The 21,274-nt window shown below is 47.1% G+C and overlaps 1 protein-coding gene and 1 long non-coding RNA gene across 3 annotated transcripts; both read right to left on the minus strand.

Annotated features, from left to right (window-relative positions):
• Nucleotides 1-259: 259 nt before the first annotated feature.
• Nucleotides 260-7,140, minus strand: LOC129392885 (uncharacterized). 2 transcript variants are annotated; one of them, XR_008619622.1, is made up of 6 exons: nucleotides 7,058-7,140; nucleotides 5,955-6,064; nucleotides 5,228-5,301; nucleotides 3,398-3,536; nucleotides 1,920-2,035; nucleotides 260-1,392 (listed from the first exon to the last, which is right to left on the minus strand). It is a non-coding gene; the product is annotated as an uncharacterized lncRNA (long non-coding RNA). The 2 variants fall into 2 exon arrangements; XR_008619623.1 differs by lacking the exon at nucleotides 1,920-2,035.
• Nucleotides 7,141-19,788: 12,648 nt separating this feature from the next.
• Nucleotides 19,789-20,646, minus strand: LOC102990051 (40S ribosomal protein S3a-like). Its single transcript, XM_055091565.1, has one exon. It carries the CDS (start codon nucleotides 20,618-20,620, stop codon nucleotides 19,826-19,828), a length of 795 nt encoding a protein of 264 aa, XP_054947540.1. The 5' UTR covers nucleotides 20,621-20,646; the 3' UTR covers nucleotides 19,789-19,825.
• Between the last annotated feature and the right edge of the window lie 628 nt (nucleotides 20,647-21,274).

Here is a 21,274-nt window from a genome sequence, read left to right on the forward strand (position 1 = left end):
CTTGCTGTTACTGGTTTATTTTACAGGATACAACACAGGAACAGCCAAATGGAAGAGATATGGCAACGTATGTCGGAGGGGGTATGAAGCATCTTTGCCTTCTCTGGGCATGCCACCCTCCCAGCACCTTGAAGCTCTCCAAAGCAACCCAGAAGCTCTCTGAACTTTGTCTTTTAAGGGGTTTAATGAAGGTTGCATTACGGAGGCATGATTGATTGACTCAACGGTCGTTGGTGATTAACTCAATCCAAGCTTCTCCCCTCCCCGAAGGTCAGGGGGTGGGGCTGAAAGTTCCAACCCTCTAATCAAGCCCTGGTCTTTCTGGTGACCAGCTCTTATCCTAAGGCTCTCTAGGGTCCCCTAGCCACCAGTCATCTCAGTAGCATACAAAAGACACTCATCACTCCAGAGATTCTGAGAGTTTTTGGAGCTGTGTGTCCAGAACTGTCCGCAAAGACCAAATATATTTCTGCCATGGTATCGCAAGATATAAAGCAGATCCTTACAGAAGAAAGAAAGAGCAAGAAAAACATTATTTAAACCCTGCTCCCCAAATCTAAGCATGCTTTCTCACTTTTGCTAGGTGCACTGGTGGAAGAGCCCAGGAGGTTTTTCACACTGTGAAGGGGAGGTCATGCATCAGAGACACTGCTCTGATGCACTCTGAGGCTGGATGCGGTAGCCACAGCTGGCATCCTGAGCCACCAGGGCACGCTGGAGTAATACCAAACCGTGGCCAGGTGGACATGGAGTTACTCTAAAAAGGGACTGAGAAAGCCAGCTGACACTGCTCTAAAGTCAACTGGAGTTTATGGGGCATGCCCTTCTTTGTTGCCCAGCCTGGCTGTACTCCTGAAGCCTGAGGTGGAGGTACAGGACCAGCCTCGCGGTGCAGCGAGAGACTCCTGCAGCTGCGGTTGCTGAACACAGGCCCATCCTCTGCTTCCCACCCCCCAGTAGCCTGGGACCCAGCGTGAGATTCTTCCCCAGCCACCTGGACTTACTGCTGTGCTGCTAAATCAGTTTCCTGGGAGTCACCTGAAACACAGGTGTGCTTACTCAGCAGCTCATGGGAGGAGTGGAGAGGGTCAGAAAGGATGTACCAAATGCAGACTTGGGTGACTCAGGTGGCTCCTGAGAGAGCAGGTCTGTAGCTCCTGCTTGGCCTCTGGTGTGTCAGGCTCTTACTTCAAGCACAAATCGTCATTCCCTCTTCAATTCCTGTTGCGAGGCTTGGCTTTTGGCTCTTGGTTTGAAACTTTTTTATCATCCTCACTGGACCATGAGCATCTTGTTGGCAGGCGCCTCATCTTATCATCATTTAGTCCATTGTGCAAGAGGGCAAGGCTTCTCCACGGTCATCAGTGCATTCCTGAGGGGCAAAAATTGGTTCTTGGGGGAGAAAAATATCCTTATGTTTATACATAAAGCACAAATGTACATACAGTATATAAACAGATATACAGTGTATCTGTGGTACTAAAATTTATGGGGGGAGACAGAAAACATTGCTAAAAAGGTTTGTAGGGGAGAGATTAAAAAAAAAAAGCCTGAGAAACCCTGGAGTAAATAAAGAAGTCAGAATCTCCATCTCTCAAGATGGAGATCTTAATTCCTTTTCCTTGTCCTGTTGTGAGGGTTAAATGAGATAACGGGAGATGTGGCACACAGCAGACACACAACAAATGTAAGATCTATTCACTCCGGTGGCCACCTGAGAGTGCCACTCTTCCACAACCTTCTCTTTCCCAGTCTCTGGCTGCTCTATCAGCTGCCTATCTGTGCCCCCGCCCATAGGGTGCTGTAGACACAGGTAAAGATGCTTGTCATTTGGGTTTAGCAGGCCTCTGTAATTCACAGGTGAGGCAGGTCCACACCAACCTAGGAAGTGCAGCCCTGGGCCCCCCTCCACCACTGACCACATTCCCTTTCCAGGGCCACCTCTCCCCTTGCTGGCTGGCAGTGCCTCCTCTGCGTCCAACCCTCACAGAAGGCAGGAGAAAAATCTCTGATGAGAGCAGTCTCAAAAGGGCTCCTATGATCAAAAAGACAGATAACAACAAGTGATGGAGAGGATGGGGAGAGATTGTAACCCTCACACACTGCTGATGGGAATGTAACGTGGTGCAGGTGCTTTGGAAAAGTGTCTCAGTTCCTCAGATGGTTCAACATAGTGTTAGCATATTGTCCTGCAATTCCACTCCTACGTATAAACATACCCAAGAGAAATAAAGACATGTGTCCCCACAAAAACTTATACGTGAATGTTCATGGTAGTATTACTCATAACAGGCCAAATGTAGAAACAACCCAAATACCCATCAACTGATGAATGGATAAACAAAGTGTAGTATATCCATACAATGGAATGTTATTTGGCAAGGAAAAGAAATGAAGTCTTGATAACATGTTACAACAGAGGTAAACATGATACTAAGTGGTTGTTTATGTGCTTGTCTTGTCCCATCTATCTGAAGAGCTCCAGTGACTTGCCTTCCTCATCCTTGTTTCTCCACTTACCCAGCACTTGTTCTGGGGCATGTCAGAGTTTAGAAAATTTTTACTAGATTAAATTGCTAATTATCACTTCCCCTGTTTCCACCTATACTGTGAGTCAGCACTTGCTCAAGATCACAAAGCTAACTCCCTTTAAATGTTCTCATTCTAAATCTAAGTCCTGATATATTATACTATTAAGTATGCTCTCTGACTTGTCTATTTCATATGCCTCAGGACCTAATGCACAGCGATTCTTAGCAGGTGGGTAGAAGATATTAGCTGAATAGATAATTTAAACAATAAAAATGCTGCAGGAGTCCTCCACTGTTCAAAGCCTGCCTTTTCCCAGAGGGTTACTGTTCAGAGTGACAGGAGAGAAAGACAAATCCTTGTGTTCCGTGAGCTTTTCTCCTCTCAAGACATCTGCGCAGGGTTTCTGTCTATGTGGATTTGGGAAGTGATATAAACATTTGCAGAATCTGACTTACTTGTCTCAGGAACCAAGTGGGTCTACTTATATGTCTATGTCATATTTATTTTTTCATTCAATGAATAGTCAGAGACTTACCAGCTATGACGCCTGGCTCTGAATATATAAAAATGAAGAACTCAGGGTCTCATACTTAAGGAACAGAGACTTGTGTCACTTTTTCTTTTCATCAGCTTGAGAACCAATACCTAACACCTTCTTCCTTTATTTTTTTAATGTTTCCTACCAAACCTAGAATAAACTCAGCTCTAACTTTTTTGTAGAATTGTCGCAGGAGTCCTGAGGGATTGTCTTTTACTTTATTTGTTTATTTTTTTATTTGACACGTGCTCATTCTGTGCTCAAGAGTAAGTCAGGTGGCCTCTCTGGGCCTCAGTCTGTTCTCAGATCCATGGGGTATCCTCTTACCTTTCCCGACTCTCAGGGACAGTGTCAGGGCCGTGCAGAACCAAGGATGCTGAAAGGGCTTGCAGTGAACACAGCTGGATGGGCGTGTCATGCATAACTGTCATTCTGCCCTGGGCCATCATCACAATTTGAAGAGAATCTGGACAGAAGTCAGAGAAAAGAGAGACCATTTTTATTTCTCAGTGGAAACACCTGCCTTTTGGGACATAGATTTAAAATGAAAACATTTAGGGCTTCCCTGGTGGCACAGTGGTTGAGAGTCCGCCTGCCGATGCAGGGGACACGGGTTTGTGCCCCGGTCCGGGGAGATCCCACATGCCGCGGAGCAGCTGGGCCCGTGAGCCATGGCCGCTGAGCCTGCACGTCCGGAACCTGTGCTCCGCAACGGGAGAGGCCACGACAGTGAGAGGCCCGTGTACCGCAAAAAAAAAAAATAATAAATAAATAAAATAAAATGAAAACATTTAAAAGCATGCATGATCTTAAACAAGTCATTTCTCCTTCCTGAGTCTCAGCTCCCTCATCTATGAAATAAGGCTGTGGGACTAGATTGACAGGTTTCAAACTATGCTCCAGAGAAATTCTCACTGGGAAGAGACTCTTCTATCTCCAGATCTGCAACTGCAGAAATAATTTTTAAAAATTTTCCCCTCATTTTACATATTTGGCTTCAATGTAGGTTTTCTGTTCTTTTCTTTCTGTTTTTTTTTTTTTTAATAAAAAATCCTGGAGCTAAAACAAAAAGGAAAATAAACCCTACTGCTAAATAATCTGTAACGAATATCCTCTGGCTCTGGCCATCCTGCTCACACACACATGGACCCATGTGCTACTGCTTAGCCTGTGTGCATTCCTCTTGTATGTGTTAGGTGTGCAGGAGGGCCTCTGGGTACTGAATTCCTTTGTAGAGAAGAACTGGTGTTGATCTGCAGCCTGCACTGCAGCCAGAGATGACTATTTTTCAGAGCAGCATTCCTAAGTCTGAATAACCTTTGGCAGCTGAAGGCGGAGAAAGAAATTCAACAACCAGTCCAGGTAAAACCTCTTCTTCCTAATGCTGGAATATGTTTTAGTTGCAGGTGACAGGGGTTGCTGGGGAGTGGAGGGTTATGGGAACAGCGCCACCTTGTGGTCCTGTGGTCACTTTCCCGAGCAAGGCCAGGCTGGTCTCTGTTAAAGGATGGCTCCTGGAGGGATGGGCTCCTGGAGGGATGTACTCCTGGAACCTGGGATTCTGAATTTGCTGGGAAGCGGCTTTCTGAGACCACAGCCTGGGTCTCACCCAGGTCCCTTCCAGGCAGCAGGCCGAGGTGCCTGACTCTGGAGCCCTTCTCTGGAAGCTACCATGCTGCTAAGGCCTGTGAAGGCTAAGGGGTAGATGTGTGATTGCTGGGGGAAGTGTGCTGTTGCTGGTGGGCCAGCATCTGGATCTGGAAGACAAGGGCAAAGCCTGAGAGGCTATGGGACAATTTTCACAACTGACACGGCTGAGGCCAAGTTGGGAAGATGGTCCACCAGGAAGTACATAGAGGGAGGGTAGGAGGTGGTATCTCCCTGTCCAGAAAGAAACTCAGGGTTCATGCAAGGAAGAGAGGACTATATCCATCACCTTGACATCACTCTGACCCCAACCCGGGACCCTGAATGACCCCTCTTGCCCTGCTCCTCTCTCCCTGCTGGGAAGATAAAATGAGATGTAAGAGTTTAGCCCAGTGCCTGGCACATGGAAATTCCTCAAAGGTTCCCTTGTCTGTCCCTACCCTTGCCCACCCTTGGACTAGACCTCAGGGTGACAGCAATGAACCCAGCACAGACAGTATGGGAACTCACAGCCTGGTGCAGCGTTGTCTGGTACAAATATAACAGGAGCCACAGGTGCCAACCGCTTATTTATTTTAAATTTTCTTGTAGCCACATTAAAAGAAGGAAAAAGAAACAGGTGAAATTACTTTTTAATTATATATTTTATTTAACCCAATATCTTGTCATGTCAACATGTAATTAAAATAAAAATCAGTAATGAGATATTTCACATCCTTTTTTTTTTTCCTGCACTAAGTCTTAAAATTCTGTGTGCATTTCACACTTGCAGCATGCCTCTCTCTGCCTCTCAGTATTAAGAGGCTGCTGGGACCTTCAGGACCCACCCCTAAGGAGATAATTCTCTGTCACTTGGTCACCAATGTGTCCTTTGGCCCAGGGCATGTCACTCACTAATGTGGGGTTTGATATCCTTTTCTGTGAAATATGGGGCTGGACTGCTGACCTCTGACCTGCTCCCCCGAGGGAAGTGATGCCATCATAAAATGAGGCGTAGGCCTAACCCTAACCCTAGCCCTGCCCTGCCTCCCTCAGATAAGAGGCTTGGCTGTGTTTTCCAATGAGAGGGATGGCAGTCATTCGTGCCCGCTCACTGGTGGCCCTGTCTCCCCGTCCCAGCTTTCTGAGGATTGCCAGAGCCGTTCTGACTCCACCCAAAGACTCCAGCACTAAAGATGCTGCTGACACTGTAGCTCCCAGAGAAGGACTCCCCAGGGCTCCTCTGGGGGCTTCTTACCTCTTTCCCGGGCTCAGGAATCTCTTGGGAAGAAACCTGCAGTGGACTCCTCAGACTTCTGGAGCTAGGCGGAGCCCCGGGCTCCCCCAAGCACCCTGACAGAAGAACCCCTTTTGTGGAGGTTGTGAAGAAACTGTGTGAGGCTGAATTCGGAACAAGAGACCCCCTCCCCGCTAAGCCTCTGAGCCTCCGCCAGGTGCCTGAACCTCCAGGAGGGCCCGTTCCCCCAGCTCCCCGACTGAGGGAAGCCATGACTCAGTGGGCTTAAGAAGCCCACTCAGCATCTGCACATAACCGGGCCAGGCTGCTCAGCTAGCCCACAGCCCCCCTGGGCAGGGGACGTTTCCCAGAGCACAGCTGTCTCCACTCCTCCCTTGCCGTACTTTGGGACTCAGACTGGTTAAGCCAGAGGTGATGGAGACCATGGGTCAACTCCTGTCTGATTAACTGCAGCCCAGAGAGGAGGAGAGCGGCCAGGTCACAGGGCTGGTCAGCGGCAGAGTCTCCTGTCTCCCAGCCTGGGGCTCTCCCCTCCCCTCCCCGCACCCTCCCCATCTCCAAACCCTGCCGCCCCTCAGCCTCACCCCAGCTACTTCGCCTCCAGCCCTCTTCCCTACACAAGTCTCGTTTTCTGGCCACCACAAGCCACTTCACTTCCCCAGAGGGCCTCCCTCCTTCTCACCTCCAGGCCTGGCCCCCGGGCGGTTCCCTCTGCCACAAATTCATTCCCTTTCCCCTTTCTGTGTGCAGCCAACCCTTCCCATCCTCAGGGTCAGGCCCAGACATCACACCCCGCAGTCACCCGGTTACAGCCACCTTCAAGATTGTGTCTGGTTTCTCCCGGTATATCCAGGGCCTGGTACAGTTTAATGAAGGAGGTGTGAGCGAGGTCCTGGATTCTGTAATGTTCCCATTCCCCCTTCCTCAGTACTGATGGTCTCGCCCTCCCTTCCATCCCAAGGTGTTCTCTCCCCGCAGGAAGGGAGTTGACCTCGCTGCTGTGCCTCGGCCCGTGACCAGGTGGGGCCTGGGGGGGTCTCTGATAGCCCCCCGTTGGTCAGCAGGGCCCTGTCCTCGTTTCCTCCTGGCGAGCTGGTACTCACTGGCACTCTGCAGGTTGCCCAGGAGGTGGCGCCAAAATGCTGCCAGTGATAGCCAGACGGGAGCCTGGATCCCGGTCTCCAGGCACCTGAGCTCCCATCCACAGGGCCAGAGCCCACATTGGGTTCCGTTGCCGTGACCAGGGTCCTGCTTTCCGACGACCATAGGGCCACAGCCTCCTTGACCGTGAGGGTCAGGAAGTCTCCGTTCATCACTGCTGCCCTGTGCTCAGTGAGGCTGGGCTCTGAGTCACCCTTTGTACCACATTTCTGCCCAGGGCCTGGCACCGACTGTGCGGAATGGAGGGACAGAGCCCATACAAGGACTGACAAGGTCCCGTGCACATTCTACTCTGGGTTTCTCATCATCACAATGACTTCAGTGTCCTAGGCTTGGAGGCTGGAGCTGACAGGGTACTTCGCCATCGTTAAGAGCCGGTGGGCCTGGAATGGGTTACACATTTACTGCGACATTGACCCTCAGGGACATAACTTTGGGGGTGGCTGGGTGGGACCAGGAGGGCAGGACTTCTTGAGCCAGTTGCTCCCAGTAACAAGCAGCCTCACTCATTGTACAATTATTATTATTTTCTACATTTGCTCAGCATGAACATGGTTTGGAAGTAGTGATCTAGGGCCATACTGTCCAGTATGGTAGCCACTAGCTACAGGTGACTATTTACATTTCAATGAATTAAAATTAAATAAAATTTAAAATCCAGTTCCTTAGTCACACTTGCCACATTTCAGATCCTCAGTAGCCACACGTGGCTGGTGGCTACCCTACCAGACAGCAATAGAAATGAGCATTTCCATCACTGTAGAAAGTTCTACTGGACAACACTAGTCTAGTGCTTGCTCTAGACCCTTTTCTGGATAGGGTGTTCTTTAGAATCTCAGAAAGTTCTCCACTCTCTAGCACACTGTCTTCCACTGGTATAGTTGTTGCAACCAACAGAGAGATGGAGTCAGATAGACCTAGGACTAAATTCTGACTTTGCCACTTGCTGGTTCTGTGGCCTTGGAGGAGTCATGTAGCCTCCCTCAGCCTCTGTTTTGTCATCTGTGAGATGGGGATAATATTACCCAGCTCCCACAGTTATTGGGAGGATTCAATGAGGCAGAGCAGGTGAGTCACTGGACGCAGTGCCTGGCATGCAGTTGTCTGGCCTGATCACCACCCCCCACCCCAACTTCATCTACTTGTATCCACTCACCCACAAGCCCTTATCACTGGTCTATACTGTGTCCAGACCTGTGTCAGGTTCCACAGCCTATTCACAGGGAACACAGGGCTTGATTCTAGAGGGAGATTGTAATCTAGGTGGGAGGGCAAGATAAGGGCCGTGAAGCAACCTGAAAACAATTCTTAGGCAAAATCCACAGGGCAGTGTGTCATCCAGTGATACAGGGCCGGATGGGAAAGGCACTGCAGGAGGTTTATCTGAGAAGGCCTCGTAGAGGCAGGTGGGAGTCGAGCTGGTCTGGAAGGCGGGCGCAGGGTGTGGGCTGGCAGGGCCAGTAGCAGAGAAGTGACAGGAGAAAGGCGTTGTGGCAGCGGAATGGCAGGAGCAAAGACAGGCTCAGAGGTGGGTCAGGGAGGGCCTGAGCTAACGCACAGCGAGGTAGCCCCGCCAGGGTTGTCCTGGAGAAACCAGGAGGGTTTGCTAAGACAATCACTCAGCTCTCAGAAGCCAGGCTGAGTTGCTTGGGTTTGATGAAGCCGGTGTTTCCCAGGCAGGTGGGGACTTGAGCTGAGAATTGGGCAGAATTTGGGGAAGATTGTGCTGAAAGCACAGTAGGAGGGTCTGTGAGGGAGATCCTGAAGGCAGGGTGAGCGCAGCAAGGTATGACACCAGAGGCCTTCCTGGGGCAGCACAAGGCACAATTTACCAAGAGCTATTAACATGCTGTGACCTCAGATTGCTGGGTCCCAACATGGCCAGCAGAAACGGCACTCAGTCGCCCTGTACAAGAAGTCCACATCTAACTGGGAGTGACAGGGGGTGGACATCGAGAGGAAACAGGATGGAAGAAATGCATTTACAGCATAGCAGAATCTGAGCCCCAGCTCCTCACCCAGGTGAGAAAAAGAACAGGATGGGGGCTGAAGGTAGCAGTAAGGAGAGAAGAAAGTGTCTAGAGAGAGGCCTGGATGTCTGAGGAGTAAGGCTGGGCGCAAAAGCATCAGGCAGAAACATACAGACACACGCCCATGCACATGCCTGTATATGCACACGCAAGTCCACATGTATAACCCCCCAATTTACATATGCATGCTAATCATACCCAAAGACCCTTAAGGAAACATGCCTACGCACATCTGTGCAAATACACGTGCATGCACACGTACAGGCACCCATTGACACACATGTGTATATGCACATGTTCTCCTCCATCCCGGCCTATCCTTCCAGGGCTGAGCTGGTGCTGGTGTTGGGTTTCCAGCAACCAAGCCAGGAAGCATCTGTCCTGGGCACTGAGTGTGTCTCTGATGGAGACTTCTATAGGCTTTGCTTGTAAACACTATTTGTTTTGGAAATCCACTTCTCTATTTGCAAATAAAAAGTTGGGACATGCAGTATTGGATTTCCCTGATCTGACATTGACCTAGAAAAATGTGCTGGCGGGAACAGAAAGTGCCATGCCCCACTGTGCTGGCAGGCACAAGTGAGTTTCACTCTTCTTGGCTTTGATCACAAAGGTTAAGATGCAAGTGAGGGGGGCAGGGCCGGCTCCCTGCCCAAGTGGCTCTGTCGCTGCAGACCTGGGAGGGGGGTGGATGCAGTGCCTGGGGGCTTCCTGCAGGCCTGTGTGCTCATGGCCTTGAAGAGCAGGCTGGCAGGGGGAATCAGAGCAGCTGGGGAGTGGGTGTCATAGGGGCCAGTGACAGGGCCCAGCATGCAGAGAGAGAGCAGCTCTGGCACATGCAAATCATGGATGGGTCCCACTTATGGGGGTACCCAGAGTTGTCATCAAGGAAACAGGAGATGCAACTTCAGCTCTGGGTGCGGTCTGAAACGGGTTCCTGTTGTTGGAGAAGGACAGCCTTCTAGGAGGCAGAGCTGCTAGGCCCAGCTGCAGGTGAAGGTCATGGTCTGTTGCAGACCTGCGTGGGGTCTGGGTACTGGTTGCGTAGAGTAGAAGCAGAACCTGAGAGGAAATGTCCAAGGCAGGAGCCCTGCATCATGGTGGGAACAGGAGCCCCCAGGGTCTCCTTGGGGGCACTGGCTCCTTGTCTGATTGGCAGCAAACTAGACCCAAGAAGCAAGATGCAATCCATTGCCTCAACCAAGCCACAGAATCCTTCTGAATCCCTCAGCTGGGCCGGTGACTTAATTCTGGGCCTGTTAAGACCAGGGTTCACATTCCTCCCATCTTCCTCATGGCCAATCATGAGGATGAAGTGACATCAGAAATGTCACGGGCCCAGCCAGGGCCAGCGACAAAATAAGTGTTTAATAAATTTGAGATCAAATCCTGGCTTCACCACTCACTAGCTGTGTAGCCTGGGACACAGGCTATTCATCTGTGCCTTCATTTCCTCATCTGTAGGATGCAGACAATAATAAAACGCACCTCACAGCACTGTTGGGGGTTAAATGAGTTAATATACATAAATCACTTTTGAACAGTGCCTGACCCTTTAATAAGCACAATTACCATTTACTATGATATTAAATATTATTCTTAATAATTTATTCGTGTATTTATTCACTTATTCATTCAATGAATGTCAGATACTGTTCAGGCCCTGGGAATACAGCAGTGAAAAAGAGACAACAAGCCCGGGGGTGGGTAGAAGGAGGGCCCCCCAAAGACGGCCATGTCCTAATCCCCAGAACCGGTAAACATGTTACGTTACCTAGCAAGGGGAATGAAGGCTGCTCATCAGCTGACCCGAAGATAGGGAGATATCTTGGATCACCCGGTTGGCCCTACATAATCATGAGGGTCCCTGAAAGAAGAAGAGGGAGACAGGAGAGGCAGAGGCAGGGAGGACATGCATTGAAGCAGAGGTCGAAGTGGAGGATGGAAGAGGGCCACGGGCCAACGAGTGTGGGCCACCTCCAAAAGCCGGAAAAGGCAAGGAAACGGATTCTCCCCTGGAGCCCCCAGAAGAGAATGAAGTTCTGCCCATGGTGTTAGCCCAGCGAGCCTTCTGACCTCTAGAACTGCAGGATAATAAATCTGTGTGGTTTTAAGTCGCTACGTTTGTGGGAATTTTTTGTGGCAGCACTAGGATTACTAACACAAACCATCCGTCATGGGGCTTACATTCTTATAGGGGGAGAGAGACAATAGGAAATAAATAAATACGTGGTGTGTGGGACGGGCGTTTCCTCTCCTTCCCCGGGGGGGCTGGGGGCGGGGGTGAGCCAGGCTGCTGAGCACAGACTAGTGGAGGGGGCAGGGGGCAGGACAGGCTGGACGGGGCATGTCAGCCTGCACCCCGCCCCCATCCCAGCCAGGAGGGGCAGGGCGGCTCTGGCCCAGTGCTTCTAGGCTCTGGTCCTGGGCTGCGGAGGGGCCTCGCGTGCAGTGTCGGGTCCAGCACTGGTGGGGCCTGCTGCCAGGAGCCCGGAGCCATTAGCATGTTCTTCAGATGCCTGCTGGTGGGGAGATGAGGACACGTGATTTGTCAAAGTGAGTCAGGAGTGGAAGCCAAGGCCAGGTGGCCGCCTCCGTAAGAATCTCTCTGGGGTTCTGTAATTACAAGCTGTTGATGGAGCCCAATAAAGAGCACCAAGAAGCCCCTCATTAGGAGGCCGTAAAACACCGCTTGGAAGTGAGAGAGTGGCATGGACATATATACACTACCAAATGTATAATAGATAGCTAGTGGGAAGCAGCTGCATAGCACAGGGAGATCAATTCTGTGCTTTGTGACCACCTAGAGGGGTGGGATAGGGAGGGTGGGAGGGAGGGGGACGCAAGAGGGAAGAGATATGGGAACATATGTATATGTATAACTGATTCACTTTGTTCTAAAGGAGAAACTAACACACTATTGTAAAGCAGTTATACTCCAATAAATATGTTAAGCTCTGTGCTTTGTGACCACCGAGAGGGGTGGGCTAGGGAGGGTGGGAGGGAGGGAGATGCAAGAGGGAAGAGATATGGGAACATATGTATATGTATAACTGATTCACTTTGTTGTAAAGCAGAAACTAACACACCATTGTAAAACAGTTATACTCCAATAAAGATGTTAAAAAAAAAAAGAAAAGAAAAAGAAAACACCGCTTGGGCTTGGCTTTCATCTTGCCTGGCTGCTTACCGAAGCCTTCCTCTTTCATCTCCAAGGCCTCTAATTGGCAGCCTGAGCCCAGAGAATTACCTCAGGAGACGGCTGAGGCCTGGGTTGGATTCTGCCTCCTCAGCCCCTCCCTACTCAAGTCCCTGAAGTCTCTGCTGCATCCTTGAGCTTACGCTGAGCAGGGCCGGGAGGTCTTGAGGAGTCCAGCCCACCACCAGGTGGGGTACGGCTCATAGACCTCGAACGCATGGTGCCTTGTGGCCTATGTTCGGGAATTCAGGTTGTGCACTGCTCAAGGGCACTGTATCTAAGGGGCATCACCCACATGGTAGACACACACTAATTTATGTGGGAGCACACTGATGGCACAGAGACTCTAGGTCTCCAGATAGGTAGCAGGGGGGAACCACCTTTGACCTGAAGTCACAGTGGCACTTGGACCGTGCACAAACTCTCAACACAGACTTGTGGGTTCTGTGCCACGTGCACTGCAGCTGCCTGTGCAGTCTTACCACCTGATGCCCTTTCATGCCTGATTCCCAGGCCCCTGACCCTTTGAACCTGACGCTGTTGCCTCACCTGGTTGGGGGGCAGAGAAGGTCGGGGTGAAAGAGGGGCACTCAGAGTGTGTGTGCTGCTGGCCATGAGTGTGCCCCCCGTGGTGTGTGTGTACATGGAGCTAGGGGTGCTACCCACCAGGCAGAGCCATTCAGGTCATGTGGAAATATGCTAACTCCATCTTTCGTTTTTATCCTGAAGAAGGGACATCTCTTCCTACTTTGCCCGCAGGTGCCACCTGGGTCTGCCAGGTCCTTCCCTAGCTCACGGGGACACAGCCTTTAGCGTCACCACCCATGTGGTGAAGACTCACCCTCAGTGCCCCTGGGTAAAGTGTCAGCTCTCTAGTAGCTACAGCTCTGCTCCCAGGATCAGCCTTGACCTGGACCCTGACTCATACTCATCTTAGTCTCCTAACCTTGGGGCTAGACCCAGACCTGTGGCCCTGCCTGGTGTCCACTGTGTCCGAGCCCCTTGCCTGCAGCCTACCTGCCCTTCAGAGTGCTCAGCCAGGGGCAAAGGCAGTGTCCACCCAGCCACGGCAAGCAGAGAATTGAGTTGAGAAAACACTTCTGAAACCAGACCTAGGGAAGGGGTGGGGTACAACTGGAGAGCATTTGCAATATGGCATCCTTTGACACTGTGGTCCCACTCCAGGAAATTTGTGCTTAAGAGAAAATCAGGGATGTGTGCAAAGATTTTGCCAGAAAGATGTGAGTTGAAGCATTGTTTGTTCTAGCAATAGCTGGAAATAAACCAAATGCACACCACGGGAAGGAGTGACAGATCACAGGCAGCCCTCTGCTTTCATACACAGTGAGTGTTCCCAGAAATTTATCCAAATGTCAAATGTTTGAAAGTTGGACACCTGTTTATTTTTAAAAACTAACAATAGCTTTTAAAGTTATGAGAGATGTTTATATTCCCCACTGGCCCCCAAATTAAAAACATTATCAAATCACTAAACATGCCTAACCCTTTAGACACAATCTTTAATAATATGTGCCTTAGTTTGGGTTTCCCCGAAAATAACACCTGAGACAAAAAATTGAATGCAGTGCAGGTAGATTATTTGGGAAGTGACCCCAGGAAATGCTGATCTGGGGTGGGGGCGTAGGGAAATGAAAAAGGGAAGGAGAGAAAGCCGAGGAAGGGTGATTTTTCCAGCAAGTTACCACTGTGGGCAACTGGAACTTACCTCCACCAGGGGCTCTGGGAAACCGTGCAGAACATTCCTCTCCCCAGGGGTGGGGGAGTTGGGGTATTTATCCACCACCGCCCATCAGTCATTGGCTGCAGCTGCTCCTGAGGGTGTGGGCTTCCTAGCACCAGCCAGAGAAAGCCCTGTGGCAGAGTCCCAGGGGCTGGGATGGGAAGCCATGCTGGAGTGCCCGGAAATGGGAAATGTTGAGGGGAGTCTGTTACAGTATGTGTCTAGATTCTCTATGTTTTTCTTTAATCTGTTCTTTTCTTTAACAATTCAACCTACGGGTGGCAAAGAAATTCAGAGGATATTCATTTGAGAATGAAGATTTCCTGCTTGATTTCCCATCTTTGTCACAGTTTAATAATTACTAGCATCAACGTTTCTACGTTTCTATTTCCCACTGGTTTTTATAAAATACTAAGTCCCAAGTGCAATCTCCAATTAAGTGCATAAAGAATAACAACAACAGCTAACACATATAAACACATACTGTGGGCTAGATTTACTTCATCCTTGCAGCAATGCTATGGGGTAGATATCATTACCGTTATTGTTGCTTTACAGATAAAGAAATGGGGGCTCAGGGAAGTTAAGTCATTTGCTCAAGGACATTATGGGCAAAGCCTGGCAATCTTGCTCCGGAGTGCATGCTCTGTCTGTGTGACTGCTAGAAATGGTCCCCCAGCTGATTGATGAAAGCCTGAGTGTGGCACATGACAAGGAGTTGAGGGGTGTCAGTATTAATGTATATAAATGTAGATTTTTCAAACTTGGATATATCAACACCATCATGGCACAAAATAGTTGATGGCTGTAGCAGGTCCAAATTTAAACCTGTTAACTCAGTTGGGCTTGAAACATTGTTTCATCATTTCCACAGCCTGAAATGAGTATTATTTTAAGACACATTGCACCAAATGAGGGAAATTCATCTCAGTCAGCTGGGGGGCTGCCTTGACCCTTTCCCAAGGGATGAGGAGGTGTTTAGCGTCAGACATTAGGGTGGGGGGTTGCTTTGCCATTTGTTAGTGGGCCCCTTGTGCACACCATCTCCACCATCCTGACCCAGAATCCTCCTTGCGGGGGGGCTGGCTCTGTAGCAGTACTTCCACAGTGGCAGCACTGCCACTGTTCCTGCCACGCTTGAAGACCAGTTTCCCTCTGCTTTCTGAGATCAATGCCTGCATCTATGTGAGACCACTGTCATGCCCCCCCCGCCAAAATGCCCCACGAGCTCCTGCCTCCCCTGCCCACCTCCACATGCAGGGACTCTGCCTGGAAGAGGTAGGGGAGGGAGGGGGGACTAGTGCAGTAGCCCCTCCTTAGGAAACCAACAGCAGCTCAGCTCTTGTCCTAGCCCCTTTATTTCTCCTTTTCTCCCATCGAGGAAATCTTTCTCTTTCTTTCTTTCTTCCTCCCTCCCTCCCTCCCTCCTTTCCTTCCTTCCTCCCCTCCTACCTTCCTTTTTTTCTTTCGAGACTAAGAACAACAGCTCTGCCTAGTGACTGTATACCTCCAAATCCAGTGTATTATACAAGAGAAAGATTCCTTTCTCTTCCCACTGTTCCGGTTATTTACTGCTGCATGACGAACCACTTCCCAAACAGCCATATAAAACATACACTTTTCTGGGCTTCCCTGGTGGCGCAGTGGTTGAGAGTCCGCCTGCCGATGTAGGGGACGCGGGTTCGTGCCCCGGTCCGGGAGAATCCCACATGCCGCGCAGTGGCTGGGCCCGTGAGCCATGGCCACTGAGCTTGCGCGTCCCCGGAGCCTGTGCTCCAACGGGAGAGGCCACAACAGTGAGAGGCCCGCATACCACCAAAAAAAAAAAAAAAAAACATACATTTTCTTTTGGTCTAGGGTTGCCAGATAAAGTACTACAGATTTTTTACCTGTAAGTACTGTACCTATTTAAAGTTAAAAACATTAAAATTTATCTTTAAATACTATATGGATAAAAATTTAATCCCAGTTAAATTTGAATTTTAGATCAGCAATATATAATTTTTTAGTCTAAGTATGTCCCATGCATATTTGAGACATACTTAGACTAAAAATCTACTCGTTGATCTGAAATTCAAATTTAATGGAAAGTGTTATATTTTTGTGGGGCTTTTCATTTTTGTTTTTGCTTTTGTTTGAAATCCAGCAACGCCGTTTTGGTCACAGTTTTGTGGGTCAGGAAATTGGGTGGGGTTTGGAGCGGTTGAAGGGTGCCCTACCATGGTGGTTCTTCATGCATATGTCTGGTGCCTGGGTTCTCCATGGCCTCACACTCTTCCTTCAGGTGAAGTCTCATCCTCCAGGGCTTTTCCATGCAATTAAGGACTCTCACAGAAGGGCAGGCTCAGGTAGTCAGACTTCCTACATGGAGGCTCTGAGACCTGGCTCTGAGGACAGGAAATGGAAGCTGCCAGTCTCCTAAATCTTGGGTCTGTCAATCGGTGCACTATCACTTCCTCCTCATTCTATTGGTCAAGCAGTCACAAAACCCACCTGGCTTCCACAGCTGGGGACATAGACCTCACCTCTTAAGGGGAGCAGTGGCAAAGAATTTGCAGTCATCTTTAATCTATTGCACCCACTGAGAAGGAATAGATTTTCGGCCACCCCAAAGCTTGACTATTGTGTGTGTTTCTCTCTTTCAGCATCCCTTTCCTAAGGCAATGAGAACAGCTCATTTCAGCTTCTGTCTGGTTGGGAGAAGGGTCCTAGGAAGAGAGGATATTCAGAAGGGTAGGGGAATTTCAGTTGGTGTTTCAATGTATGATTCCTCCATGTAACCAAAAAATCATAGGGTTGAATAATATATAACACTTCAGAAAGATATGAATAAAATATTAAGTGTAAAAATCAGGTGACAAAAATGTGTTTACAGTATAAAGTTTTAAAAAAATGTTACAATATAAATGTTGGAGAGCCATATGCAAAAATACCAGCAGTAGTTTATCTGTAAAAGGTGTGATTCTGGCACATTTTATTCTTTCTGCTTGTACATGTTTTTGATATTTTATAAAATGAATATGTGTCACTTTTAATTTAGAAAAAAAGAGGTTATCATAAAATAAAACAACAATGAATCCACCGTCCTCCTAATTATTAACCAGTTCATTCTTTGTACAAATTCTACTGGGTATCTAGCATGTACCAGTTTCTATTCTAGGCACTGGGGATTCTGTCATGAACAAGCCAGACAAGGTCTTCTCCAGAGCCTCTGGGGAGAGCAGGCCCTGCCAACACTTTGATTTTGGACTTCTAGCCTCCAGAACTTGAGAGAATTTTCTGGTTTTTTTTTTCAGTCACCCAGGTTGTGATAATTTGTTGCAGCAGCCCCGGGGAACTAACACAAGCCAGTTATTCCTTGCATCTTACTAACCAATGATATAGATTTCCATTTGGAAGTAGGTAATCTAATTGTCCCCGCTTTACAGATGGGGAAACTGAGATTCTGTGAAGATCAGTAGTTTGTCCCAGACCCCACAGAGCATGGCTTCCACAGCAGGGCCAGGGCTCAAACCCTAGTTTCTCGTCCCCAGTGTTTAGGCTGTCTCCATGGCCACAGCTTGTAGACCTGGGTTTCCAGCAGCTTCTATTAAGTCTCATGCAACTGTTTCTAAGGTCATCACTCCCTGTCCTGCCTATCACCCTGCAGTGACAAAGAAACCAGCCCTGGGGGACTCTCCATGACAGGAGTACCTCCTCCTCTTGGCTAATGAGGAGGAAATTGTTCTTGCATCAGGCCCTGCCCTGTTCCTGCATCTCTAACTGGCTGCTGAGTCCACGCTGGGATGAATGGGACTCAGACAGCTGTTTCCAGGTGTGCTCACTGCCATTTATCAGCAGCTGCTGATAAGCCCTCTACATCATTTTGTTTAGGCCAGGGTGTACCCCTCACTCAAGAAACCTCAGCCTCTCCTCTGACAGGCAAGGAGCAATTGCCATTGTTTTCTTTTCTTTAAACAACTTTTTCTCCAGATTTTAAAATAAATACATGCTTTTTGAAAAAAAAAAACAGAAAAGATAATGAAGGACAGAAGAAAATAGAAATGACTTATAGGCACCAGCAGTTCCTATTTATAAATGTGCAGAAGGAAAAAAACTGTATTCAGATATGCATCTGGTTACGCTGCACATATAGACACATTCAAAGAACAAATTCAACTATGTTTAAAAATGAGCATTTTTACATAGACTCTTTGTTTTTGGAGAAATCTGGCCATAAGAAACATTTTTGTACTCTATCCTAAGCATTTCTCCAAGGTTGTTAAAAATTCTTTGTAAATACCATTTTTAATGGCTGCACACTATTCTAGCAAGTAGATCACCACTTACTAATCATTTATTACCTATTACTAAGCACTCAGATTTTTTTCTAGTTTTTCATTAACTTAAAAAAAACACTGTTGATTGGGATTGACATATATACACTAATATGTATAAAATAGGTAACTAATAAGAACCTGCTGTATAAAAAAATAAATAAAATTAAATTTTATTTTTTTTTATTTTATTTATTTTTTTTGCGGTACGTGGGCTTCTCACTGTTGTGGCCTCTCCCGTTGCGGACTCTCAACCACTGCACCACCAGGGAAGCCCTAAATTAACTTTTTTAAAAAACCACTGTTATGGACATACTTGACATAAGACTTTGTGTACCTTTCTGATTATGCTCTTGGCCTGAAATTATTGGGTTCAAGGCTATAAACATAACATTTTTACAGCTTTATTGAGGTTCAATTTAGAAAACATAAAACTCACCCATTGTAAGTGAATAATTTAATGCTTTTTAATAAAGTTATACAGACATGCAATCACCTCCGCAATCCAGTTTTAGAGCATACTTGTCACCATAAAACATTTCCTCAAGTTCTTTTACTGTCAAACTCACTCCCACTCCAGCCCCAAACAATCGCTGATCTACTTGATATATAGATTTGCCCTTTCTGGACATTTCATATAAACAGAATCATACAATATGTACTCTTTTTCTACATGACTGCTTTTACTTACCATACTGTTTTTGTGATCCAGTGATATAGCATGAATTAGGATTTTGTTCCTTTTTATTGCTGAATAGTATCTCATTGCATGGACACACCACATTCACCACATTTTGTTCATCTATTTATCTGTTGGTGGAAATTTGGATTGTTTCCAGTTTTCGCCTATTAAGAATAACATAGCTATGAATATTTACCTACAAGTCTCTGTGTGGACATGTTTTTACCCATTTCTCTTGAGTAGATACCTAGGAGTGGGTCATATGGTAAGTTTTTATAAAATTTTTGTAAGAAATCACCAAACTATTTTCCAAAGTAGCTGCATCATTTTACCTTCTCACTAGCAATGTATCAAGGTTACACTTGTTTCACATCCTCACCAACACTTGTCATTTTGATTATTGCCATTCTGATAAGTATGCATTAGTATCTCTTTGTGGCTTGAATTCACATTTTCTTAATGACTAATGATGTTGAACATCGTTTCATGTGCTTCTTAGCCATTTGTATATCTTCTTTGGAGAAATGTCTCTTCGAATCTTTTGCTCATTTTTTAATTGAGTTGTTTGTCTTTTGTTGTTCTTTATACATTCTGGAAACAAATCCTTTATCGGATATATAATTTACAAATCTTTTCTCCCAATCTTTGGCTTGTCTATCATATTTTTATTTATTTATTATTTTTTATTTTTTTTAATATCACAAATGAGGTCTTTTATTTGTCACCATTAAAAGCCTGATTTTTAAACAGATTCTTGGACTGGTGGCTTATATCCATCAGCTCGTTCAACTTTAGCACCTGTCTCATCCCCAGTAGCTTTTCCAGAACTACTACCTTCACCATGTAGCTCCATGAGTTTTCCCAATTCAAACTTGGGCTTCTTCAGCATTTTTACTTTTCTAACAAAGACCTCATGCAGTGGATAAATAGATTGGCAGGCCTTTTCTATGTCTTTTCCAATGCTGTCTGGAATCAATTTATTGACCACCTCTTTCAAGTCATTTGTCTCCACCTCTCGGGTCATGATTTCCATCATCTTCTTGTGGATCTGGTGGACCTGCTGGTGCTGGGCATAAGAGGTCTTCCAAATATGATTGTTGCATTTTTTAGTAAAACCCACACAGAAGAGACGAAGCAAATAACCATTGGTAGTCTTGACATCAACGTGAGCTTCAATCATGGTCTGCCATTTTTGGACCATGGAGCACATTTTGTCACGGGTAAGATCCATGCCATGGAAATTAGTCAGGCAGTTTTTGCCCTGAACATCCTCAGTAATAAGCTTGAATTTTCTAAATGCAACTTCATCATTCTGCAGATCAGCAAGGCCCAGTTCAAACACGCGACCCTTGAGGCCATCAGATGCAATTTTGGTTCCTTGAGCTCTCGTGACTAGTGTTTTCCCAATATTTCTTATATTGAACATAGCTGGTGCTTTCACATCATACCAATCTTTCTTAGAAAATGGGTCAACCACTTCCTTCTTGGCTCCCTTTTTACCGCCTTTTGTAAGGCGCTTCTTCTTTCCGACCGCCATGGTGCTGCTCCGAGAGCCAAAAGGCTATCATATTTTTCAATTATGTTTGTTGAAGAGCAAAAGTTTTTAATTTTGATAAAGTCCAATTTATTTTTTTTGGATTACCCTTTTTTGTGACTTGTCTAAGAAAGCTTTGCCTTACATAAAGTCACAAAGATTTTTTTCTCCAATGTTTTCCTCTAGAAGTTTTACTGAACATAATTTGAAAATGATTTTTGTTTTTTCATTTTGAATATAATCCATGGTCATTTTAAAAAATTAGAAAATATAGATGAACAAAAGGAAGAAAATACAGGTCCCTCATAATCGCACTACCAGAGTTAAGCCACCATGAATGTTTTGTTGCATATGTGTGTATTGGTTATCTATTGCTTTCTAACAAATTACCCCCAAAACATATTTATTATCTCAAAATGTCTGTGGATCAGGAACCCGGGAGCACTTTTCTGGGTGCCTTTGTCTCAGGATCACTCACAAGGCTGCAATCAAGTTGTCAGGGGGACAGCAGTCATTTCAAGGCTCGATGGGGAGAGAACGCATCTCCGAACTCACTCATGTGGCTGTCGGCAGCCCTCAAGTCCTCGCTGGCTGTTGGTTGGGGACATCAACTCCTTGCCACATGGGTCTCCCCATAGGCAACTCGCAACATGGCAG

The sequence above is a fragment of the Physeter macrocephalus genome, chromosome 16 (assembly GCF_002837175.3).
Source record: "Physeter macrocephalus isolate SW-GA chromosome 16, ASM283717v5, whole genome shotgun sequence".
In the NCBI taxonomy this organism is placed as follows: domain Eukaryota; kingdom Metazoa; phylum Chordata; class Mammalia; order Artiodactyla; family Physeteridae; genus Physeter; species Physeter macrocephalus.

What these genes read in the sequence shown, in the direction of transcription:
- LOC102990051 (XM_055091565.1), bottom strand. Translation starts at nt 20,620, where the DNA reads ATGGCGGTCGGAAAGAAGAAGCGCCTTACAAAAGGCGGTAAAAAGGGA.